Below are 25,868 nucleotides of genomic sequence, written 5' to 3'. Positions count from 1 at the left end.
TAGATTTCTTTAAAAAAATAAAGTTCCAGCCTAGAGGGTGACAGGGGTTTGAACTTGGGCTGTGAGTCAGTGCATATGTTGTTTTCTGCCTTCTTGGAAACAGTGTCAATGGAAATTCTAAGGTGTGTGTTTCCATGATGGCTGCAAATGAAAGCATACTGGCTGCACTTCTTTTCTTAAAGTACAGTGGCTGTTAGATTGATGATTACATACTGGTGACCTAATCAAACAAACTGGTTTAACATCTAGAAACAGACCTAAGTGTTATTAGACTGTGTGCAGCTATACTGCTTTTGCTATATTTTGCAAGACATTTATTGGAAAAGTCAGATGACAAAGAGCCAGTCATTCAGCAGAAAAACAGCTTTTGCTGAAATTTGCATTTTTTCCACCCAAATTTGTAATATTTGGAAAATTTATTAAAGGCATATGGCTGCTTTTGAAATGATGCAAAACATGTTATTTAACCATGTTTATACATGACAGAAATTTACATTTTCCTAAAATAGCATCTTTTTTGTTTCATTGTTATTTTCCTTCCTAGTTTATATATACAGATGTTCCCAGGAGTACACACCAGTAAATGTCTTTACAGACAATGTCACATGTTAATAATACCGTGACATCTGAGTGGTATTTTTTGACAACTTCTTGGAAACCCCTTGTACTTTGATTTCTGCCATGAAACCAGACAACAGGAAAGGTGCCCAAAGTACCCAGGTTTAGCAACAGGGCATGGCTGCAGTGCATGTGAGCGCTTTGTTCTGCATTCCATACAGCACGATATCCACTCTTCACTCCCTGTGCATATGCAACTGCTGGATTTTTTCCCAAGGTGGCTAGAAAGTGCAATTAACAGTAATGGATACTTTGATAGCGAGAATCTTTATTTCTTCAGCCATAATAATAGCCCCTTATTTTAGGAGATATATTGTTGAATGACACCTAGTGTTGGTGAGGATGTGTCCACAAAAGTGGGTTCATTTGGTCAGATTCTCAGCTGACACAAATAGTCGTATTTCCATGAAAGATCATGAGCTGTATTAATTTATGGAATCCCAGCTGGGAATCTCAATCAATCTTAATAAAAAGTAACCGTTGTATTCCTCTGAACCCAGAATTACACAACCTTGCCTAAAGTGAATTTTCCTGTTTTAATAAATGTAGGTAGTCACTGGTTCACAATAAATTACATAAAATTAGAGTGTAGCCAATATTTGATTTCTTTTAAAAATGTATCCCTTCCTTTTCATCGAATGCAACGGAATCATTTATGTATTGTATCTCAGCTTGATAGATTATATAGGAATAGTGCATTTAATACTGGAAAACTATCATATAAATACAAATTACATTTTTTTTCATTAGCTAGCTAGCTTTCATTTTGAGGAAGAAATACTCGGTCAATTATAAATGAGGCTGTGCTTTCATTGGAGAGTGAAATATGTAATTTTTTCCAAGCCTCAACCATGTATAATGAGATCTCTCTTTTGAAATCCAGTCTTAAGATGGATTTTGAAACATACTGACATTTAATAAAATCTTAGTTAAATTAAAGTATGTTCAGTTATTTCAAATCTCTGTTTAAACCTGGGGTAAAATTGTACACCTGCATAGGAGATGTCTTTAGCAAACAGTTTCTATTAACCAATGATTGTGAAGTGTGTGTGTATATAGGAGAGGAGGAACTTTTATTTTTGAGCACACCCCAGTTGGTAACCTGGGTGTTATGTATTATAGATCTGTCAGACACTGGCTCTTGAAGAGGATCTGTAGTGATAGTACGTCTAGGTAACTAGAAAAATCAAAGACCTCAGGCTGCCATTTCAAATTCGGATTCGTGCCCTGCTTTTGTAACTGCCATATGTTTCTCCAGCCCTCAGCTTGTAATTTGCCATGATGGCCTCTGAAATGAAGTGGTAGTCTGTCTGAGTTCTGTCCACTGACAGGGAGTCTGTTAAGGAGTTCAGCAAAGGAATGATCACAAATAATACGAACCTCTTTTTAAAAAACCATCATGTGGTGGTTGCAGCAAAACAGCAGAATAAACTGAAGTTTGCACAGTCAGTCCCTTTGTAGTAATTTGCTGTTGTCAGTCCTGTTAACTCAAAAAATTAAGCCTGTAAAGGGAACCTATTAAGTACTGTAATTCAGCATCAAGAAACAATGAGGAACAAACAAGAAAAGGCTCTTCAGTGTTTACGTGGTTTTACAAATACAGCTTTGATTACCATTGTTACAACTGTCTGTGTTTAATATTAGAGCCTGATGACTAATGAAAAACCTCCATGTGTGAGTATTATTAATGCATATTATTAATAACCTTCCATATTCGGATTTGAAGTCATCAGGAAAAGTCACTTTCAATTTCAATTTCCATAAAATGTTATTTTTCTGATTCTAATAAATGCTGAACACAGCTGTAGAAGGAAGAACTAGCTAAAGACCTCCTGTTACAAGTTCACTAAGGTTTTATTTCACATTGTCCTGTTAGATGGTTTTGCCACAGTGTTCCTGATTCTTTTTAAAGGGCCCCTTGAGGATGCCATTGAGGATGAAGAAGAAGAGTGCCTGTCTGAGGAAAATGATACTGTCTCAAAAGAAGACTTTCCATTGGAGGAAAGCTTTTCTGCAGAATTTGAGCCTGAAAATCTGAGCTGTGAAGAAGTGGAATACTTTTGTAATAAAGGTAATCACTGCAGCCCGCCTCTTGAGGGAATACTGGCCAAACTGTGTCCCATTGGTCGAAAGATTTTTTGGTTTTAAAATGTGTGAAAAGTCCTAATAATGTAGTACCTTAAAAACAGAAAAAGGAGCCGCTTGTGGAATTCAATCTGGCAAGGGGTAAATATTCAAATGTGTTGGAAGATGTACTTTTCAGGATGGTGAATCATCTTGCCTTTAATGTTTTCCTCCAAGAATGTTATTTTCTACGTATTTAACTGTAGAGAACAGGCCTCAGAAGTCAATTATTATCAGATCCGAAGCTGGCAATGCAGCATGTCTGTTCATTGCTTCTTTGCCTAGGAAATATTGCTAGAAAAACAGATTGTGTCTGTAGATTCTCGGATTAAAATTGAGCTTATTATAAAACTTATTATGCACGGTGGAAAACTACTGATTTGTGAAAGGATAACTTTTAAAGTTGCAGATGCCTTTTTGATGCATTTGTTACTTGCAAATTTTTGAAGATAGAATGTATTTTAGCATAAGCCACAACAATTCATTCTTACCCGGTGTTCAGTCTGCAAGGTTGTGCTGTTTTCCATTCAGCTGACAGAAAAAAGCACACTGTACTGTTATGTAGAGCATCGATTTAACCTTCTTCCTGCCAGATTTACACTTGATTGCTTTATTGTTTGTCTTCTGCAGGTAAGAATGCCTATCAAATAGCTGGAATTGTTTTGCTGACATTCTTCTGTTAGCCCACCGCCCCCTCAGGCATTTGGATATCCATGATTTGTCTCTCTGGGTTTTGCCCAGATACCTACATAAAATTTCTCACGATAGCTTGATATGCTCCTGTTTTTGTATTATTCTCATCTGTCTTGGACTAGGTAGTGTAAACCTGTTTGAATACTCAAATGTTACAACTGCAGAACATTAATCTTCCCTACAGAGTCTTCGGTCAATCATGGGGAAGGCTGGAGAACATGTTTTCTGCATGGCCTCTATGTAGCTTAGAAACTTGACAAAATTTTTACTTTTTGCGCTACAGGTTATTGATACTTACTTAGCCATCCTAGCAGATCAAAGCAGCATAGTCAGTAGCTCAGAGTTCATCTGCTACAAATTCTGCTGCAAAGTGCCAGAGACCAGATTATGAATGGAAACGCTTTGCGAACAGAGGAAGTTAAGCGCTATTGTAACTGTGCTGTAAAGGAATACTGCAATTACTGCACCATCACTTGCTCAGGTGCCTCTCAGACACCTTTTTCATTAGCTGAAAAAAATACTGTTCCTGTTACCAGCATTACTATATAACTGTTTAAACCACTATTTGCATAATTGTTATAGTGGCATCTCCTGAGCTCCTTCTGTCAGCAGCAGAAGGCTGTGCACCACTGTCAATACAAACATTTGATTTAGTTCTTTCTCTGTGGTGTTTGTGGCATTTCCTGGGGCAAACAATGGAAATACTACTGTTTCGGGTGAAATTCAGAAAAACAGAGGATTTTTTTTTCTTTACAGCAATCGATACTGCGAATTCATGTTGAATTTAAAGTTATCTTGGCACCTTCCTTTGCTGAATACCTCTTTCAGGGGGAACACTGAATCCAGACAATTGTATTAAACAAGATCAGGAATTAAATAGAAATACATTTAAATCTGAGTCTTGATTAGCACGTGTTTTATTAAGGACAACTGCTAATTCTTCAAGCTGAATTCCTTTGACTCCCAGCAGTTCTTTTTCCAAGTGTATTGTAGTTATAAAAGAATCTTAAACCTATCCACTGCAACTGCTGCAGAAGAAAAGTTGAAAAGGAAATTTCTGAGGATGAAGGGGCACATAAAAACCCCTAATCTACTTCCAGCTGAGGCAGTGTGACAGAAAGTCCCACTTTGAAGTAAGTTGAGAAATCCCTGGAAAAGGATGGAATAGGACATGAGAAATATATTGTTTTTTTAATGTCTCATTTTCTGTTGAATGTCCTGCTTCTTCAGCATCATATCTTAAGTCTTGTTAGTGTGAGGCCCCATATGATTTTTTTGAGAATAAAACCCAATAAGACAAAACTACTCTGGAAAGCAAGTTAATTTTTTTTATGCGCTTTTCTTACTGGAAGGGTCTGTGATGGTGTTATATACTAAATACTAAAAGTGAGACATGCTCATGATTTTTGTTAGGAATCTGTTAATCATTCATAACCTTCTTTGTTTCTTCGTAGTGCTTCACTATTAAAATTCAAAGATGGTGTGAGAAAGAAACTTCTCCCCTCTCCCCCCAGTACTTTGACATCATGAATAAAATCTTGAAAATGAGATATGTAACAAATAAGTTAGAGAGCAAATAAATGCATTCTAATTTCTGGTTTGAGGGTCTGACTTTCTGATTTTTGTTTTGCTCTTTGACACTATTGGCAGCCTGTAAATGGTTGATATCTGCAAAGGAGGGAAAAGTAAGTGTAGATCTGTGTTTTCTCACGCAGTTACTTTCCTTTTCCCAGAAAATATCAGAATTGGCATGGGAATCATTTATACTATCTCTGCATTTTCCTTATGCTAGCATGGACCATTAAAGATTCTAGGAAGTAAGGGGATTTTAGTGGATATAAATATTAATCTGCCCCATGTCCTTGTTTCCCTCCCCTGGGGTTCCTTCCTAGCTGACCAGAACAAGAAGACAGATGAGTAGTGGGACTTCCTGCAGGACTCAAGAGATGTGGGCAACAGATGGCACAAATATTGGTGATGAGGTGTTTGTGGGGCTTCATCCATGGTATGTTTTTTGTACTTCCCCAGACATAAAATAAAGCATCACCCTAAAAAAAAAAAAAGGGGCTTTTAACTATCTAAACTTTGCATTGAAGGCAAAAATTTACAATTTATTCAGATGAATGAAAGTTGAGGATGTGCAAGTTCACAACTTGATAACTTTGGCTTTTTGACTGAAGAGGTTTTTCTGTCAAACTATACCTGATCATATTATAAGCAGAGAGCCGTCTCTTATTGTCTAAATTGCAAACAGCTAACCTTTATAAAGCCATACTTGTCATTCCCACCTTATTAATTTGGGTTTGTGAGATTGATTCAGCAGAACAGTTGCCAGAATTAGAAGGCGAAGGCGAAACCCTCTGCAAAGTGTGAAGCAAATTAATCACATTGATTGAGCTACATGTCATTTTACAACTTCTCAGTTTTCAAAATTATGACTTTTAGCTATTATTTTCCCTTCTCCTTTTGCTCGTTAATGGCTTTTACAACGACGAATCTGGAAAATTCCACCTCGCCCCACTTTTACAACACCACAAAACCACAATTAACTTTGCTACATGTGAATAATTATTCCTATGTAATCTTAATTTACACTCCAATGTGAAGAAGTGAACAGTCTGTAAATATTAAAAGCAAAAATGGAAATTAGCAACCTGCTAAGGAATTGGTTTAAGCTTGCAACTGTGAATTTTTAACTTTTTGGACAAAGTTTTCTAAGGATGAATATTTTAGAAGAGTCTCAGAATTAATGGCTGCTAGAATTTTGATTTGTTTGCAATTTTGTCAGTGAAATGAGGAGAAACAAAATACTTTGGAAACAGGTATAGTAATAACATGGGCATAGTGTTTTTCCATTGCAGAGCTCACAGGTCTCAGTCTGGAGTTGAAACAAAGAAATTGGCAGGAGATGGCCTGGGTGAGAATGAATTGCATTTGGTCAGCTTGTGGCCTTTGAGTTATAGAAGAGTTATAGACTGGATGGCTGAAAGCCAACAATGGAAGGTAGTAGATAGTACGTACAGATTGACTTTTGTCTTCTGTACGTAGGAATAGGAAAATGAGATGATGTTAACAAGAGAAGTGAACTAGAGACATGTTGGAGTAATAAAAGCAGGAGGGCAGATACAAGAAGGGAACTCAAGGAGCAGAACAGTGCAAATGTCAAGAAGTTGGAAGTGATGGGACAAAAAGCAAAGTACTAAATCAAGTTTGTTTGAGCAGTGAAGTAGTTTGTCATTGGCTTTTTAGTCTCTGATTGCTGTCATCCTGCCTAGATACCCTTACAAAAAATAAAACAATCTTCATATCTGTTACTTAGAAAGTTTGCCATACTCATATGGAGGTGACACCTCTGCCTCCCTGTGAACAGCAAGGAGAATAGGAGCCTTGTCTACATTGTAAGGGTGGGAACTGGCTAAACAAATTACAGTTCCTTGTGACCTTCTTAGCAGAAGTGTTCAATGAGGGATTAACTTTCAAAGGAAAAGTTATCTTGAGCAATGAGAGGGATCACTTGAGATTAGTAGATAGTTAAGTAGCTGTGTTCAGAGATGGAAAGAGGCAAGAGAAGAAAATGGAGGAAGGACTGTAATCAAGAGGGAAAACGTGGGACCATTTCCAGAAGATGCAAATGGAGGAATGTACATATTTGATAATTAGAGAAAGAAGGCTGCATAGCTTCCCCTTGCAGCCCTACAGGCTTGGGGGAGACTGGCTGGAGTGCTGTCAGGAAGAGAAGGACCTGGGGGTGTTGGTTGACTGCAGGCTGAATGTGAGCCAGCAGTGTGCCCAGGCGGCCAGGAAAGCCGATGACATCCTGGGTTGTATCAAAAATAGTGTGTCCAGTAGGTCTAGGGAGGTGATTGTGCCCCTGTACTAGGCATTGGTGAGGCCACACCTCGAGTACTGTGTCCAGTTCTTGGCTCCCCACCATAAGAAGGACATTGAGGTCCTTGAGCAAGTGCAGAGAAGGGCAACCAGGCTGGTGAAGGGGCTGAGGGATCTGGGGATGTTTAGTCTGGAGACGATGAGGATGAGGGGAGACCTTATCACCAGCTACAACTACCTGAAGGGAGGTTGTAGAGAGGTGGGCGATGATCACTTCAGCCAGATGACAGCAGATAGAACAAGGGGAAATGGCATGAAGCTGTGCCAGGGCAGGTTTAGATTGGATATTAGAAAAAAAAAATTTACTGAAAGAGTTGTCGGGGCCTGGAACAGGCTGCCCAGGGAGGTGGTTGAGTCACCGACCCTGGATGTGTTTAGAAAAAGAGCAGATGAGGTACTTAGGGAGATGGTTTAGCATAGGACGGGAACAATTTGATTTGATGATGTTAAAGGTCTTTTCCAACCTTGTGATTCTGTGTCCACTTCTTGCTGATGTGCTTAATAGCACAGCTTTTTTCAATTCGCCCGTTCTTTGCTTGTGGCACAGCTATTGTGCTTGTTCCTCGTGTCCCAGTCTTCCCATAGTTACTCCATCACAGGCAGCGTTGGCACCAGCCCTCAGTGGAATGAGATTCAGTGGCCTTAAAATGCTTGTGGGAGATTGGAATGGAAACGGCTTCTGGTTCCCACTGTTAACTGTGTTGGTGACATGGGAAAATACGGTGAATGCATAAGGTGGGATGAATGTTGATTGTTTCATGATGCAATGCTTTTAGGATCTGTAGCACAAACTGCTATGTATGCCCATAGCAAGTCAGAATGTTGATGTGATGTTGTGGTTCCTAACAGTGGTTGCAGTTCCTTGCTTGTCTTTTGGGGGGCAGGGCGGGGTGGGCAAGGGGGATGAAAGGAATCCAATTAATCCAGTGCTGTCCGAAACTCATAAACAGGCCTAAATTGGCAAGAAGAGAACTCAGGGAATAATGTATGGGTGTCTGCAGACTGAGTGCGGACATGCTGCTCTATTCTCATATTCTGCTTGGGCAGGGAGGAGATGAGCTCAGATCCTGATCCAGGTTTTCTGCCCATGTACAGTATTTTGTCACTAGCCTGCCAGACCAGCTTAAGACTGGATTTTTTTATGTTAAACCATGTGACCTGATTGTGCAGCCAGGCTTGAGATTCAGGGAAACAGCTGCAGTGTGATTCTCCGTCTAAGAAAAGCATATATAAAGCTACGTTCTTCTGTGCATTAATCTTTCCCTTCATACTTATGTGCAAAACTATCATGGAACCATCTGAAATACAGCCAAACTCTTCACATCCTGAAAATGGTATCTGTGTGGCCCTTTTTCCTCTGGAGCATGACTTTGTGTGTGTATACCTCTGTGCATCTGTGTAAATATTCTTTACCTCTTTCATTTTAGGCATGTAATGACTAACAATATGCTTGCTATTTTCTGTTTCTGGATCAAAAAAGTAGATTTATGCATTGTTTTTTTCTTCTTTTTTTTTTTTTAAATAAACCAGAAACCTTTCAATCAATAATGTTTCTTTCCTTTCCAGTAATGGATTTTATGACGAATTTCTACCTCTTCTGCTATAGCAAGTGGAAGTAGGATCAGCATAAGGCAGCTATACCATAATCACTTTGAGCTCAATAAGGAGATCTTTACAGGCAACTTTGTTCTTATTTCTTAACGGGATTAAGAAGCTCAGCTCTTTAAATTCTTGCATATAACACTGACATTTCCAGGGTGTGTTTGGACCAGGGAGTTCAAAGAGAAGGAATAAAAAAGAAAAGCCAATATGACTTTGTTTTTTACCTTGCTGGAGGAGCTGTTTGTGCAAATCGCCTATAAGCTTATTGACCTGAATCTTTGACTCCTTGTTTTCTCTGGATTTGGCTGGAGTGTAGACACTGATAGAGCACTGATAGAGGTGATTGCACAGCCCTCGGCTTTGCTTGGCACCAGACACCCCCCCCCTCCCCGCGCCTGACATTATCTTTCCCTGGCAATACTCCTGGAGCTCGGATTCCTTTATTTTTTTTTATTTATTTTAATTCATTACATTTTATTTATGTAGGCTTTCCAAGTAAATGAAGGGCACATTAATTCACTTTGGTAAGCAGAGACAGGAGAGGGCAAGTGTGTGTGATGATGTATTTTCATCTCCTAGGATAACAAGAATCTGCCTAAGAACTCACAGTGCTACTCCTTCCGAAAATACGAGTTACTTCTTACTGACCCTTGTGCACGTTTGTGAACACGTGTCAGGTTCTCGTGTTCTCCAGAGAGCGGAGGGTTCCCACAGGTTTATCTGTGTCCTGTTCATCTGAAACAACGGAATCCTGTGCATCATCCACACTTTTTGTCAGATGCTGAAAGAAGGCAAAGAAAGGAAGGGGGTTCTCTGATACTAGCCTCCGAAGGGTGCTATGTCAAAATTAGATTGGATCCTTGCAGGATGAAAGACCTTTTTCTTCTGAACTTCAGCATTTGCCTTGTGCTTTACCTCTCATGCTTTGTCATTTTTTTACTGTTACTAGAGCTCAGGGGACCACCTGATTTCTTGCTAGAAGAGAAAGGGGATATCTTAAAAGGTTGGGGTGGTTTGTTTGTTTTTTTCAACCAGCATTTGAGACCACAGAAAGTCTTGCAGAATAACAAGTACATGATTGTCTATCCTATACCATTTTCTATTTACTGCTAACCCATATGTAAACCTCTTGAGCCACATTTTCAGTCCAACTGAAGTCCATGTCAGTATGAACATCAACTTCAGTGGGATAAAAATTTGACCTCGTTTAGGCAAGCAAACCCTTCTTTTAATCAAGAAATTAATTGGTCATCAAGCAGAAAATGCTCTCTCAAGAATAAACGTAACAAGCTATGTTTCAAAAAATAAATACAGAGATCCAAATAGAAAACTTAAACATACAGAATTTTACAGAGGTGAGAAAAACATTTAAACAGCTTACCTTTAAAGGTTTATCAAAGCACTTCCAGCCTTTCCAGTGAGCACATTTTGGTTAAGAACAATGAAATTGTGAATTCTGTCACAGCTGTGAGGAAAGGGATTATTTGGTTACAACAAGGAGTGCAATCTCCCCTTTCTAGAAAGTCACAAAACTTGAACTTGGGTTGACTTAAAGTTGAGCTCAAATTTGACAGACTATGAATTGCAAATTAATAAGGGTAATCTGCTTTAAAATATGAAATGCATAAATGACAAATTTCACCACATGTTCTTAGTTCATATATACTGTACATCTGTTACTAATTTTATTTATAATAAAAGTCCATTTTGCTGGTTTTTTATTTTGTCTAATTTGGTGTTCTTGACAAAAAAATTCTGGATACTTTTGAAGAGCTTGAGGCATTCTCTGAAAAATTGTCAACCCAGGTCCAAAAAGCAGAGTTGTTCACAAGCTGTGTACTGTATAAATCACCAGTGGAGATATTGGCAGTAATTTAACTCTCAAAGGACCAGAAAAAAATAAATTAAGCAACTGCCACATTTATGACATCATTGGATAAATATTGATAAGAGAAATATTATTGCTGGATAGATTCTGGTGGCTGAGAGAAAAAAGAAACATTAATTCATGACTGCTATTCCTGAATTTGACTCATGAAGGCCTAGTCTGGTTTTGCAAACCATGTGTAATACAGCATGTATGTGTAAATATACCCCCAGTGGTAGGGAATCGGTTGCTTTTGATACTGAAGCACCAAGTGTTGATTATTTCAAATAAGATACATCAAATTGCTTATAACAAGGTAAATTAAAACTTTCACCTTGTAAGGACAGATATATATTGCTACTCATTATGTAGCACCATGTGGAAATAACATGAAAACAGAATGTGTACATGATAATGATTTCAGCTGCATGTTATTAAATTATACTTTCTTGGTTGAATGAAGAATTCTCAAAGAGACTTATTTCTGCAGTGGGGAAGGAACAGAACTGTTATTTAATTAAGTAGAAATAGGAACTTGCAGTCTTCAAACTGAGAGCTTGAAACTTGCTAGAGTTTCTCTGAAGTCATCTCCCTGTCCCACTGCAAGGTATTTTACAATCTCATGCATTGTTAATTTCCAGTGAAATAGTTTTTGAAAATTATACTAAAGCAACAGTCTTTCTTTGGGGTGTCTAAATAGGTTTAAAAATATGCTTCTGCTGATTTCTAATCAAGTGCTTAGAGCTACATAAATGTGAACTGCAGGTTGGTACTTCAATATGTGTTATAGAATTCTTGTATTTGAAGTTTTGATGGACAAAGATTGAAAAGATGCAAAAGATTTAAGACTTTTTTTTTTCCTTTTTTCCTTTAAATTTATAGAAGCTTTGGGTAGCCAGTGTATCTGAATGATACTCATTTGTAGCCCTGGTACCAGAAGAGTTGCTCCCTAAAAATTAGTATAAATATAAAACTCATTAATAGAAGGAAAGTCTGGAATACAGTTTAGAGAACACTTTCACTGTTCTGCAGGAAAACATTTGAATGAGTGATCCTTGTCTTGAAAGGACTTCAAAAGCAAACAGTGCGATAATGAGAACATATCAAACATTTAGAGAAAGAGGAAGGTCATACTGAGTCTAGATGAACTTGCTGCACAGCAGTGTCTTATCCTAGGAGAAAAATGCCGTAGCTGAAATAGTTAGAAATAATTGACACTGTTTTTTAACATGATCACTGTGCTGAAATGTCATTGTGTCAAGATGTCATTTTGTTAAACAAAATGATTATTTTAATATGAACCAAAATAGTTCCTATACCGTTATGTTGGAGAGTTAACAGCTTACACACATGTAGGGACTGACCAAGACACAGATATCCATAGACCTTTTCCTAAAAGTTAGCATAAGAGAAAGTGCATTATTTCTGACATTTGCCAGATAAATAATTTTGAGAGTGCTTAGGGCAACTAGAAATGCACAGTTATTTCAAATGAGATTTATCCCAGGAGAAATTATGATTGTTAATCAGCATGACAGAAAACAATAATTGCTTGCAAAGAAGCAAACTACTGAGACGATTAATATAATCTGAAATAAAATGCAGTGGATTAACATGTACGAATGCTGGTTTCTTTCAGGTACGTTAGCAAATCAATCATCTGAGGGCCAGAGTTTTCTTCAAGTTACTGTATTTGTGGAGTATATTCGCTTTCTCAGTGGACTGGTGGGCTTCAGTGAAATTATTTCTAATATCCATCAGGTGAAGTGATATCAGAGTGATAGCACCAAATACTCTGTGCCTGCTTTCTCTCTGTGTCTCCCTGTCCTTACAAGGTTTGTAGGATAAACCCATTTGCACAGCACTGTAGCCACTATTCTGTTTTTCTTGTCCTCACACCAGATGCCAAATATGGCAAAGTATGGAAACATCCCTCCTGATTTATTTAGTGTCTTTGTTCTCAGAGTTCTATTCCATACTAAAAGCTTAATTAAAGAATTTTTTTTCTGCATTATTTATATCTATTTTATACCCGGAGTATTTTGCATCTGTTTAAAACTTGTATTGCCATAAAAATTTGAGATTTCCACTTGTTAAATATATACATAGAATCCTGTAAAAAGAGGCAATCCACAAGAGGGACAGTTACATCCTGTTAAATGTATTCCTAAGAATAGTGTGTGCTTCCAAAAACTAAATCACATTGCATGAATTTAGTACATTGCATTTGTATTTTCAGTTGTATGTGGTTTGTGTCAGTTACTGGAGTGCTGGTTCTGAAGAGAGGTTCCTGGCAGTGATTCTCAGCTTACAGTGCATTACTTAGGATTCAGGAGCAAGAGGGTCAGTGTTTGTAACGTGTGTTGCTGGTCGTAGGTGTTTAGATAAAACAAATAACAATGGACAACTTTTGAATGCTAATGTTTCTGAAGCTCTGGAATTTAGTTCATAGGTACAGTCACAGGATCCTTCTTTGGTTAGATCTCGGATTGCTGCTGCTGTAGGTTGCCCCTTCCCACATGCCCACAGGAAAGCCTGCCCCTTCATGATTAGTCATGCTGGCCTGATATCGTACGTAAGGTTATGTACATTGCTGAATTAAAGCCCTCAGTGAGGGACTTCCCAAGTCTCTCCATTGCATCTCTTTTCTCTTTTGGCAGTACAGAATGCTACAAGCTTTGTAAGAATTTGTTTCTGAATTAATGCATTATAATAGAGAAGTGTTTTGCTTTGAACAGCTGTATTAGGATGTTAACAATTTACGTTTACATTTACACTGCCAGGAAGAATGAACACAACCTGAATTTCAAACTTAACGTTCTCTAAGAGGAGCTGCCGTGTGCTGTTTGTGACTGGTACAGTCCTTCACCCAAAGCTTTTTTTGTCTGATGATAAAACCATGAGTGTATGAAGCTTGCACATTTTTCATCTCTTTTATGACCTTATCTTTTGTGCGCGGCTTCTGTGAAGGTATCCTAACTATAGGAAGCACCTGGCAAACATATATGATATCTATGCTGTGATAAGCAGTTGTGAACAAGAAAGTAGATCTGTCAGTTCTGAACTGTTCATTGTTAAAAATACGTTGTTGATTTAGCTGATTGCAAAATACATTATAGAGTGACTAACAGCTGCTGTAACATTCCTAGTCAAGAAAGTTCAATACTTGCATTGTACGAGACTTTCTGTAAAAGCCTAACATTGATAGGAACAACACGGATTAAAACAGCGGGGTTGAGAAGAACTGCTAACCCATGTGCTGCTTTAAAATATCGCAACTACTTGTGGTACAAGCTGATTAAGTACAAATTGGGAAGTCTTTAATTTGTTAAAAAGATTAAGTGAAATTCCTTGTTAATATTCAAGTCCTCCTTTCCTACTTGTCAGTTTTGTCAGAGATGTTAGGGTTCTCTGTCATGTTCCTGGTAATATGTCTCTTTTACAGTCTTCAGATTCCCTGGCCAACTGTACCACTTTGAATTAGAGTGGGTTTGCATGCTTACTTGCATCTGTTTGGTAAACACTAGGATATTAAAAACCACATTAAAAAAAACCCAAAGTTTGAACTGTTTTTGAAGAACAACAGAAAGAGTTAATGCTGTTCAGAAACAGTAAGGTCGAGATTAAATTTCTATTCATATTACACCATCAAAGTTGCTTGAATAAGACTTGCTTTTCTCTTAGTTAAGCAGTATTTTGTGTATTCAGCATTTCAACATAAGGCAGAGATTTGTCTCACCTAACTGTCTAAAGATAGACCCCTAGTCAGAGCTGTGTGTTTCAGAGGATGATTCATTTCAACTATCTATCTCGGACACCATCTCTGGTCTCAGACATCCTGGAATAGGATGAGTCACCGTAGAGGTTTCTGTCTTCCCTGTCTAAAGGAGTGCCTACAGAAGTAGTCAGGAGTCGCTTAACTTTCGGACGTATAAAGGGGTTGAATTCTGTGCAAACTGTAGCTTTAGTACCAAATATAAATAGCTGGAAGTCCAGTAGGCTTAATGGACTCATGACTAGATGTATTATATGGCACTATAGATTCTTCCTCCTACAATCTTTTCTCCATGCAATGAAGTTCTCTTTAAGGACAGAATTCACTTACTGCTCTTAGTTACTGGAAGGAAAAAACTTAAATGGAAGTTCTTTTTAGTGCTTTATTTTAGAGTATTTATCATTGATGGTACTTCTATACTACTCTTTGGTGTTGATGGTAAAAAGTTATTTCTCCTTTAACTTAAATGCAGAATGTAATTGAGCAGCAAATTGAAGAAATAAGCATGGGAAGGAGCCAAAATAATGGGATTAGAAAGGTATCATCAGGTCGGTAGCAAAGTGAGTGGTATATGTAAGGCAAGAAGCATTGATTTGACTTGGAAGAAAGATCCAATTAAATGTTTACAACTGTAAATCAAAGAAAAATGTAATCAGTTTTAAAATAAATATAAATAAGAACAGTCCTATTGAGACTGGAAAACAGTGAATTAACAAAAAGTAAACAATGGAAAGAAAAGAAATTCTGAAAGGAAATAAACTCCTTTGAGCTAAAAAATGTTAGCTGCTAAAGCAGCATTAAGTAAGGGGAAAGAAAAGAAGAAAGCTTTGAGATGTGTTCTGTTATCAGCACTTTTGCTAAGCGGCCTTTTGGCTTCTTAAAGTTATAGTGTCTCCAGCACTAACTGGATGGACTTGGTTGTCCATTTTCATCCAACCTCAGGCTCAGCTGAGCCTGGGACAGACTTGGTTCACTGATGGATTCTGAAGTCCGCAGTAACACAGTGTTTGTTGCAGGTTACTTCAGTAGGGAGAGTAGTGTGGGCCAACAGGAGAAACCAGTGTTGTGATATTTCAGGTGTGTAATATGTGGATTTGGCAGTTGGTGAATAATAGAAAATCCAGTGAAAAAAAAGAAAACACTTCTGGATGGAAAACAAAGTTTTCCTTAATGTAAATACTGCACATTTTGTTCTACTCTATTTGCACAGGACATGCATTAATTTGTGAAAACTTGATTATGAAAAACACGTAACACCATACTTCATGAAACACTGAAAAACCAAGTTAATGAAAAGTTAAGCCATCTGCTAACATACATTTCCAAATCTTTTCTCATCTGCCAAATACTTAATTACTGTGTGCTGTAGGTTGTATACCTTAGCTGTAATTCTTTCCTTCTTTTGCCCTTCAGCCCAATCTTTTCACATAAGTTTCTCCTCCTCTTTCAATTTGAATAGTTTTGTTTGTTTGATGTTCTGGTTGGTTGCATTGATTGAAAGAATGCTCAAATTTGCATGCCAATGCCAGGTTTGCATATATTATAACCTGGAAAAAGTTTTATATTTTGGAGCTAAAATTTTCCATGCTTGGGCTTTACCTAAAAGAATATTTTTTTTAATATAATTGTTGTTATTCTGATTTAGTCCATAGAGAGGTATCATTTACAGAGGAAGAAGAAACATTCTGTTTAGTAGGGAAATTCCATGCAAATAATATTTTTGAGCTTTCTATGGTGATTATACAGTTTGAATTAGAGACTCTTAATGAGAATTGCCCTTGCTGTAAAGGGCTTTGCACCATTTTGGAGAAAACCAGAGATGGTCTTGCCTGGTTTGAATCTTGGAAAATTCTCTCCAATAATGAGCAAGTTGTTGCAGATGTAAGCAGCTATAAAGAAATATGAAGGCAAAAGTATCCTGTGTGCCCCAAAAAACAGACCTCTCCTTGATTACTACAGAATAGCTGTACAAATGCTAATTCGAAATAGGTTAGTTTGTTAAATAATTGCTAAAACTAATTATAAGAAACCTGATAGCTTTTTCAGCATGTGCATAGTTAGGATTTTCTTCTGAAAGGTAAGTTGAGATTGAACTGAAGCATGTGAACTTCAGATGTCTGGGTAAAATTATATGGTGTGCTTAACAGAACAATTATACTAGATACTCGTGATGTCTTTTGGCTTTTAAGTGTCTATGAATGCACAGGAATATATTTTTAGTATTACAAATACACTGAACTATATTTTGATCATCAAAGTCTGGAGTGAACATAGCATTGTGTGTGTGTGTGTGAGAACTGGTTTGCCAAGCTCTTAAGATTTGAAAAGCTGTTTTATGAATGTAAGGAAGAATGTGTTATTACAAGACATCACGTGCACATGAAGGCAATACTTTATACTGTTTGTATATAATCATGTACTTGAAAACTGTGGGTCACAGTCTTATCTGGTATAAATATAGCTCCAGTGATAACGTATGGGGATCTGGCATGGTTTGCTGTAATCACATTTCTTTACCTATGTTGCTAATAAAAGCTTTTGTTATCATGAGTGAGGAAGAAATTACGAGTTACTGCTTAATTGCTGTGCTTTGTGCTCTGTCCTGATCTCCTATTGTCAAATCACCAGTCTGATGTTCAGATTCTAAAACACAGAGTGTTTGCTTTTTGGGGCTGCCATTTCTGTGTGGGGGACAGTATTTTAGGAAGTTTCCTTTGCAATTGCTAAAAAAACGTTAAAAAAAAAATAAACCATAATTCAGTCCTATTTGTCTGAGGTAGTTAATTGTGTAATTTGATTATATTTTCCTGTTCTTCATAGTGTCTTCCTATCCAAGTATTCCTTGGAATGATTAATTCAAAAATAGTCTACAAATGCCGTAAAGTACAAAGGTGAACCCTTGGAGTTGTCATTTAACACATTACTGTGACCAGTCTATTTTGTGTCAAAACCTGAACACCTCATCTTCAGTGTCGTTTTTATAGTGGTTATTTCAAAGTATTTTTGCATGGAGCTTGCCTAGAGTCTTAACTGAATAATTGCACTTCCAAGATGGAGTTGTTCAAATTTAAATGCTCATCTCTAAAAATTTAACCTTATCATAGTTTTCCATGTTTCCTGCATACAACTTAGAGTGGATAGTTAATGAAGACAAAGTTTAGATAAAACTTGATAGGGAGAAAATTATCATAGGGACTTGCTGGTAGGTTATGACCTTTAAGGGCAAATTCCTTAAATGCTGAAATCCCACAGAATAGCTCTCCACTAGTTGCCTAAAGTGCCAGAATGTTTAGCGGACTGTATTTTTGTACTGAGTGTCATTAATTCGGAATGCATAAGAAACAGTTGGGTATCAATTAAAGAAAACATTAATTAAATGAAAGCACACGTACCTGGGGAGTAAGAAGCTGATGTCTTTCTCCCATTTTTGCATACAAACCTAATGACTTAGGAGTCGAACTTGATGATCCTTATGGGTTCCTTCCAACTCAGGATATTCTATAATTCTGTGACTTTCCATGCATTGGTTTACAGAATTAGGTGCAAGTTATGATTCTGTTTTTTTAAGCATGTGGAGTGACCACAGATTTCTCTCTCCACAAAACTGGAAGGACTGGATACTGAGAGCCTGTTTGAATCACTGGGAACTCACAGAAGATTATGTGTCTAATAATGCTTTTTTTCCATTTTCTCTCTGTTTGTAGACATCCATATGTTTTCACTTATGCATGTAAGAAGTTGTTTGGATATTGCAGGAACTCTGCCTAAAATTTGCTATTGAAATATGTCAATATTGTAATTCTTTGATTATTTTTCAGGCAATGAAGAAGGCATCCAGGAACCAGCAGAATCTGATGGCGATGCAAGGTCAGAGAAGCCAGGACAGCTTGCTGTGGAGACTGAAGACTGGGATGGGCCAGGTAGGAAAAAAACAACTGAAAGTTAAGAGAAATTCCTTAAACTTGATTGCAATGTTATTTGATTGTATTATTTTAGTAGATATGTTATGCTTTGCATTGAATTTTATGAACTATTTCTTTGATGATCCTTTGGAGTCCAGGATATTGATGGATAAGTACTCAGATAAAGTTCTTGAGTAAAAACCAGTTTTCGCTATACTGTTTTGTAAGTAGTTGAACATAAAAGGCGTTACATACCTGCTTGATATAAGGGAAAATGTTTTTGCTGCTTAGAATTTAGGATTAAAATTTATCAGTAAGTTCTCAGTTCCACGGTTGTATTAAGCTACATGTTGAGCTGAACAAATAGGTTTGATATCTGCTGACATTTTCAAGGACATTGTTTACCTGTTTTAACTGGATAGAAATCATTTGGCACACTTGGTCATTGATTTCAGTTTAAAGAGAGACACTTGGATTGCAGTCAATGAGGTGCTAGAACTTCACTTTAAAACAGGAATTTGCAGTAACATTTTCTATTATGCACAGTGAAGATGGTTTAGGTATAACATCGCGAAGATATAAAATGGGAAGGTAACATGGGAATACTTTCCAAGTATCTGTTCAAAACAAATATGTAAAACCTCTGTTGTACCATAGAAGTACCTGAAACAAAGGAATAAATATTATTTCTCAATTAGGCAATTCTGCAGTTGCAATCAATGCAATGTTTTCATTGGTATGGACTCTGGAATGCACCTTAAAAACATGTTACATTTGCTGTATTTTAATAGTCCTGTTGAAAAATGCACATCTGAAGCCAAGCATACTCTCAGAATAGCTGTATCTCTTATGAAATTTTTCCCTAAAAATGATGAGCACATCAGAAAAAAGTTCCAGAAGCGTTCTGTCAATAATTTATAATGCAGTAATAATATTTCATTAGAAAAATTCCCTATATTTCAATCACATTTTCATCCTTGCTTGATTTTGCAAATTACTGTATGCTCTTCATGAAGAGAAGAACAGAACTAATGGTAATTTTCTGAAACCAGTAGCTGGAAAATAAAATGGAAAAAAAAAAAAGACATGGTGTATCTAATTATTATGATGTAATTTAAAATGTTTTTAATGATAATACATAAATAAGTTGATATTCAGCATAAAGCACTATGGTGTTATATGGAAACAAGATTTAGGTTTAGAATACACTGTAGTACATTTAAAATAAAAAAGACATCTTTGGATGTAGTGAAACAGGCTTTTCTAGCTTCATATTAGACTTAAAGGCTGTCAGTGAGTAACATGATTTGTTTTAAATTTCATTATAAATAAACTTTATCTAAAATTGGTAGTTTGTTTGTTGCTTTTTTTTTTTTTTCGTAGTGCAGTCCGACAAAGTTGAATATGTATTTTGTGAACCGTTACTTCTTTTTTGTATGAGCTGTCTTATACAAAAGTTTCAGACATATCTTTTATGACAGTGGGGAGTAGAAGGAGTATTTTTTTTTAAACCCCCCCCAGTTAAACACTAAACAGTGTGTACTTCTTGTACTGTTGATTGTTAGTGGTAGCTTTGACATGGGATTAGATGGAGAGCAAAGCATAATGTAGGAAAATTACTTTTGACTGCAGAAAACTGATGACCACTGAAGTGAAATGAGCAGTTTTGTTTAATTTAAATCCTGGGTCTTTACAATGGTGTACTGTGTATGAAGAAAGGAATGAGTATGTACCACATGCCATGCTCTCCATCATGCATGCTTTCTGAAATGAATTTGGTTATTTATTGATAAGAAAAAGGAAACAATTAACAGAAGATAATTTTTGACCGCACAGTAGAAAGAGAACTTTTATATTTGGAAAAAAAACCCAACCCTAAAGCATGAAATATTTTGCTTATTTAGTAGCATATCTTTACACAGCACAAACAGAACCATTAAAAACTTTTCTTCGGCAATTTTACCAACTCATAGTAGAGATTCTGCCTCAAAGAGTAGATGACCATACATTGTTTATTATCTGGTCTGCCTCTGGTATCCTTGCTGAGGTGGAGTTCTTTCAGAATCCAACAATGACTGTGTTCTGCATGATACAAGGTACTGTCAGCTGATAATGTGGACTGTGACAACTCAAGAATTCATATAAATAGTAGAGCTGTTTTGTTACTTTAATATATTTTTAATACTTATTTTTTTTTAGCACTAAGAGAACATTGTGTTATTTTCAGAGCCAGTACAGAGCTGGAAGTTCTGTGAGTTATTCATTAGCAAGAACTTACTCACGGATGAGTCAAAATTAAGCTTCTGGCATTAATTAGAGTTTTATTTTGTTTGAAAATTTGCATTGTTAAATGGTTCGCATGCATTCCCAAGCCTTTGTAATTAGAATATTTTTATGAAGAAAAATCTGAAGTTAAATGTGCTGTAACTTCAAAGACTCTCTGCTGAAGCAATCTTTCAGATCACATAGTCTTGTGACCTTCACTGACCATCAAGGAATTGCAGAGATAATGCCTACTCGGTGTAGTCACTTTGAGTGTTACCTGAATGTTTTTTTAACTATCCTCAGATTTCATTGATTTTGTCCTCATTTAAAAAAAAATAATCTTTTTAATGAGAAGACTATTCTGAAATAATGGAAAGTGAGGTCAATAGACTGTATATGGACACACAGTAAAGGACTTGATCCTTTTGCTATTATAGCCAACAGCAAAAATCTAAGGAATAGAGTCTGCAAAGCAAGACTGAAATGAAAAGAATTTTATATGAAAAGACTTATTTTTTAAACATGGAAGTGGAGGTCATTTTACAGCCTTAAATATGCTGCTCACTATCAGATGGATGCCTCGATACATGTAGATGTATATAGTTCTGTAGCCTTTGTATTATTGCTAGGATTTTAAACATGGAAGTGGAGGTCATTTTACAGCCTTAAATATGCTGCTCACTATCAGATGGATGCCTCGATACATGTAGATGTATATAGTTCTGTAGCCTTTGTATTATTGCTAGGATCTGTGTTTTAACATATAATGATCAAAAGGCAGATCTCCCGTGTGTCTTTTGCAGACCATCCATGACATAAAAGAATAGGATCATTCCCTTTTTACTAGATATATTTTTACTGTAAGAAAAAACCCCTCCTAAACCGGGGGAACTACGAGAGAAATATCCTAGGTATGCTTCCATACCAAAACTTCCTTAAAATTCCTGAAAATTTTAGATACTAAGCCCCTTAAATAAGATAAGGTAATTATATATATTGTATGCTATCTGGAGAGAGAAAGAAAACTTGTTGACAGAATTAGAAATTAGTGTCTGTTTATCATCCAGATGGTCATACCTGTATTGATACAACTTCAGTCCATTGTACTTGCCATTTTAAGAGACAGCAAGCATGAGCCATATTGAAAGGGGTAGAAAAATTTGAATTAAGAAGTATTAATCATAATTTGGAGAAGTTTAAAAATAGTTCCATTATTTTTGAAAGGGTATAATAAAAGTGAGGACAATGTTGGCTTTATCTAGTAGAGAATTTAAATAAGCAGAAAAATCAAAGTATAAAATGAATGGGAAAACAGCACATGTAACATGCTAGGAGCTGTAATACCTGGCTAAAAGAGGAAAAGGCAAAAAATAGCTAAAAACATATCAGTAGCTTCATTAATAACAGTAAGATGACATTTTAAAATGTGGTAAGAATAAAATCATTAGAAAATTGGTATTGATCTGTTACAAGTCAGGACTCTAATAAGGACAGGAAAAAGGATAGAATAATTTAAATATTTCTAGTCTTCCTAAAACATACTTGTACTGGAAGACCTATTTGTCTCTAAGTGAAGGCTGTACTTCTGTCAGCAACTGGCCCATGTGTTTCACAGGCTTATTCCTTGCTAATTTAAAAAGTCAGATAATTTGAATGTAACTTTTTAGGACCTGGGTGACCCACTGTCCTAGTTATCAGTCTTCAGTTTTCAAAAGCTTTTGAGGTGATTTGGAAATCCTGGAATACTAGAGGAAAAACATGCCTTTGAAAACAGTAAATCGAGGCTGGGTAATGACAGCCTTGTCCAGATGACAGTGGTCCCCTTGGAAATAATAGAATAACTGATATAAGACCCTTTTATTAAAGGGGAATTAGTAAGAATGCCAATCCATTTAGGTTTATGGAAAAAGTATATCTTGTAAAGCCAACTTAATATATAATGGTGAGCTAAAGTATATTAGTTCTTTGTAATATGTTTACAATCCAAATAAAATACTGAATAATGGATAATATTGCTCTTGATGGATCTGAATAATTGCATTTTAGCTGCAGCAAAATTTTATATTCAGATTAATTAAATGTTAAGTCATGTGATTAAGTCATGTGCTTAGGAAATGGCAATAGAAGTTTTACTGTAGAAAGCAGTGTATCCAAAAAAGTCTTGGTATTTAGTGATACAGAGCTGAGCCCAAAGCATAGAGTTGGGGCTGAAGGATATGTTTGGCTTCTCAAGTTACCTTGCTGTCTGTTTAGCAGTCTTCATAGAGACATATAAGCACTGAAGGCTTTGGGTCAGAAAGGCCCTTATAGATCATCCAGTTCCAATCCTCCTGCTCCGGGCAGGGACACCCTCCACTAGAAGCGTCTTGTTTGATGCTCAAAGGGATTCTGTCTCCTGCATTCACGTTTCAAGAATTCTGGTAAAATTTGAAACATGTTTAGAAAAGAGCTGCTGGAATGTTGAAAAGTCTAGGTTCTTTTCCTATTTATGTTATTAAAGAAAATATTAGACAATCTGATTGCAAAGTACTTTAAATTCGGAGTGCAAATCTGATAATAATGGGCACCTCTTTTATCAAAAGTATCAGATGGACATTGAAACTCCACAATTTCAGACACAAAGAACAGATTTTAGTCTTTAAAAATTAATTACTGAAAAATTTTATGTGAAGTCATTTATCTGTCATTAGAAATATTTACATTTGAGATAAGATACATCCCTAGAGAACGTGATTCAGTTATGTGGTAAACACTGGACTTTTAAAATGACGTAGATTCCCCTGGGGCAGAAGTTAGGCTGTCTGATCATGACAGTTCCTTCTAACTAAAATGGAAGGAATAAATGAATATATTATATATTACATTTATAAATATTGCACCATTTGGATGCATTTATAACAAGGGATAGAAGTCCTTTAAGCAATTTCTAATTTTTTGTTTCTCCAGGGACTGTGTATTTGAGCTATGTTAAGAATGCTAACTTCTCTGTGCTCTTATTCTGTAGTGATAAAACAAAATACAGTAGGAGACATCCTATACCTATTCTGTGAATAAGATGCAAGGGAATATTCTTTCATCTGTAGGCAGATGTGACACAATTTTCTAGTTCTGACTAAGTAAGCCAAAAAGATTTCCAAAACCTGTTCCACCAGTGCTCAGTTCCTTAGACTTTCTTCCCAGAAAGGTCCAACAACCACTGAATGTTTCAGCTATTGGTGGAGTTGTATCTACCATTTAAGACAGAGAAATATTCTCTGTGTTAGCAGTTGGGGAACTGAGAATAGGACATTGACACAGGTGGAATTAATGCCACTCAGAAAATCTTTGTCCTAAGGAGGATTTGGGTTTGTCTCTTCTTAATCCACATGCAGTACACTGTCAACTAGATTATCACAGAACCATAGAATGGTATGTGTAGGAAGGAACTTCAAAGACCACCTAGTTCTAACCTCCCTGCCACGGGCAGGGACACTAGTCCAGAATGACCAAAGCCCCATCCAGCCTGGCCTTGAACACTGCCAGGGAGGGGGCAGCCACAGCTTCTCTGGGAAGCCTGTGCCAGTGCTTCACCACCGTCACAGAGAAGAATTTCTTTCTAATATCTGATCTAATTCCACCCTCCTTCAGCTTAAAGCCATGAGCCCCTGTCCTATCACTCCCTGCTTTTGTAACCAGTCCCTCTCCATCTTTCCTGTAGATCCCCTTCAGGTACTGAAAAGCTGCATTAAGGTCTCCCTCGAGTCTTCTTTTATCCAGGCTGAAGAAGTCCAAACTGTCTCATTGTCATAGGAGAGGTGCTCTAGCCCTCCGATCATCTTATCCTTAAACCTTATTCCTTGTCTTTACTAGCCTTATTTCCTATGTTTCATAGCCCTAAAGGAGCACAGTGCAGTGCTGATTTTTTGAGTTTGATAGTTTTGAAAATCAGTGTTGGAAATGTTTTTGAAATATATCTGAATTTTTGTTAGAAGGAAAATGTGATTTGTCCACATATCCAAAAATAAAAAATATGCTGTGGAACATAAGACCAAAAACTTTCATGGTCATTTTTTGTTGTTTTTTAGGTGCTGTTTATATTCATCACATAAAGTGAAAGTTTCCCATGTGTAAAATTCTACCTCCAGTAAATCAACAGAACTTCTGCTATTGATAATAGTTAAGTAAGATGAAGTCACAACTCGTTACATCTCAGAAGACTCATAATTGCTCATATGCATATATCATAGAACTGTTAAAAGTAGGAAGGATAGTTAAATACAGCGCAATATAGTTTATTCTCTTTACTTTTATGGTGGTTTTCTTAAAATGTATCAAAGTTTAGGAAAAGTAGCAAACAGAAAATTATGTAGTGATTTAAAATAATGGTATATTGAGTGACGCTATTAATGTGGAATAAAAATAGAGAGGAGAAGGCTTTCATATGTGTTCTGGTGAATTGCTTTAACGAGATGTGGATCAGAAAGGTTCTAGTGAATATGTGACATGCCAGGTTCACATTTTCACCTGGTATAAAGGGTAGTTTGAAGAGCTTTTCTGGATAGATTTCCTATAAACATTCACAAGGATCACTGTAAATATGTATTGATTGTTGAGTTTACTCTGCATTATTTAGTAATTCTATAACCAGTTTGGGTTACAAAGCAAAACTGTATAATATCGATGGGAAGGGATGGTAGACCACTGTAGATGGAAACAGACATTAAGGTTAGTCTTTTTTTTCCCTTTTTTTCCTACTTTTTTTTCCCCCTTTTTTTCTTTCTTTCTTTTTAAACCAGTCCTAAGAAGGACTTAGAGATTACTGTCCTGATTTCATTTCTTTTTTGATTGGGGAAATGTGGTAGATATAAGATCTTGGAAATGCTATTTGATGTAAATTAACAAAAATCCATGAAACATAGTTAACCATAGATATAGTCTGACAGTAAGAAGAATATTGTGAAGAAGCAGAGGAAATCATAGAACGACTGTGTGTTACTCTGACAGTGAATCGGTATTATCTCTGCTATCAGATAATGCAGTTATCATTAATTTTCACATTTGCATTTCAATCTTTGGAAGGAAATGACTCTTGCCGGATGAAGATAAGAGCTCTGTACCACTATAATGAACCATCATTTTATCCCGATGCTTTGTA

The 25,868-nt window shown here is 36.5% G+C and overlaps 1 protein-coding gene across 2 annotated transcripts in view; it reads left to right on the top strand.

The window, feature by feature from the left end:
* Positions 1-25,868, top strand: part of ZFPM2 (zinc finger protein, FOG family member 2) — a gene marked incomplete at both ends in the record, with an annotated part of 311,742 nt that overhangs the window by 61,218 nt on the left and 224,656 nt on the right. The window contains 2 exons of one of the 2 annotated variants that reach the window (XM_084280125.1): positions 2,531-2,689; positions 18,386-18,487. In XM_084280125.1, the coding sequence (XP_084136251.1) occupies positions 2,531-2,689; positions 18,386-18,487 (261 nt within the window). The remainder of the gene's footprint in view (positions 1-2,530; positions 2,690-18,385; positions 18,488-25,868) is intronic. The other variant, XM_084280126.1, reaches the window with a different exon arrangement.

Source organism: Gallinula chloropus, assembly GCF_964237585.1.
Source record: "Gallinula chloropus genome assembly, chromosome: 2".
Taxonomy (NCBI): Eukaryota; Metazoa; Chordata; class Aves; order Gruiformes; family Rallidae; genus Gallinula; species Gallinula chloropus.
The sequence above is the reverse complement of the archived record's forward strand: the minus strand, read 5'-3'. Positions and strand labels throughout refer to the sequence as shown.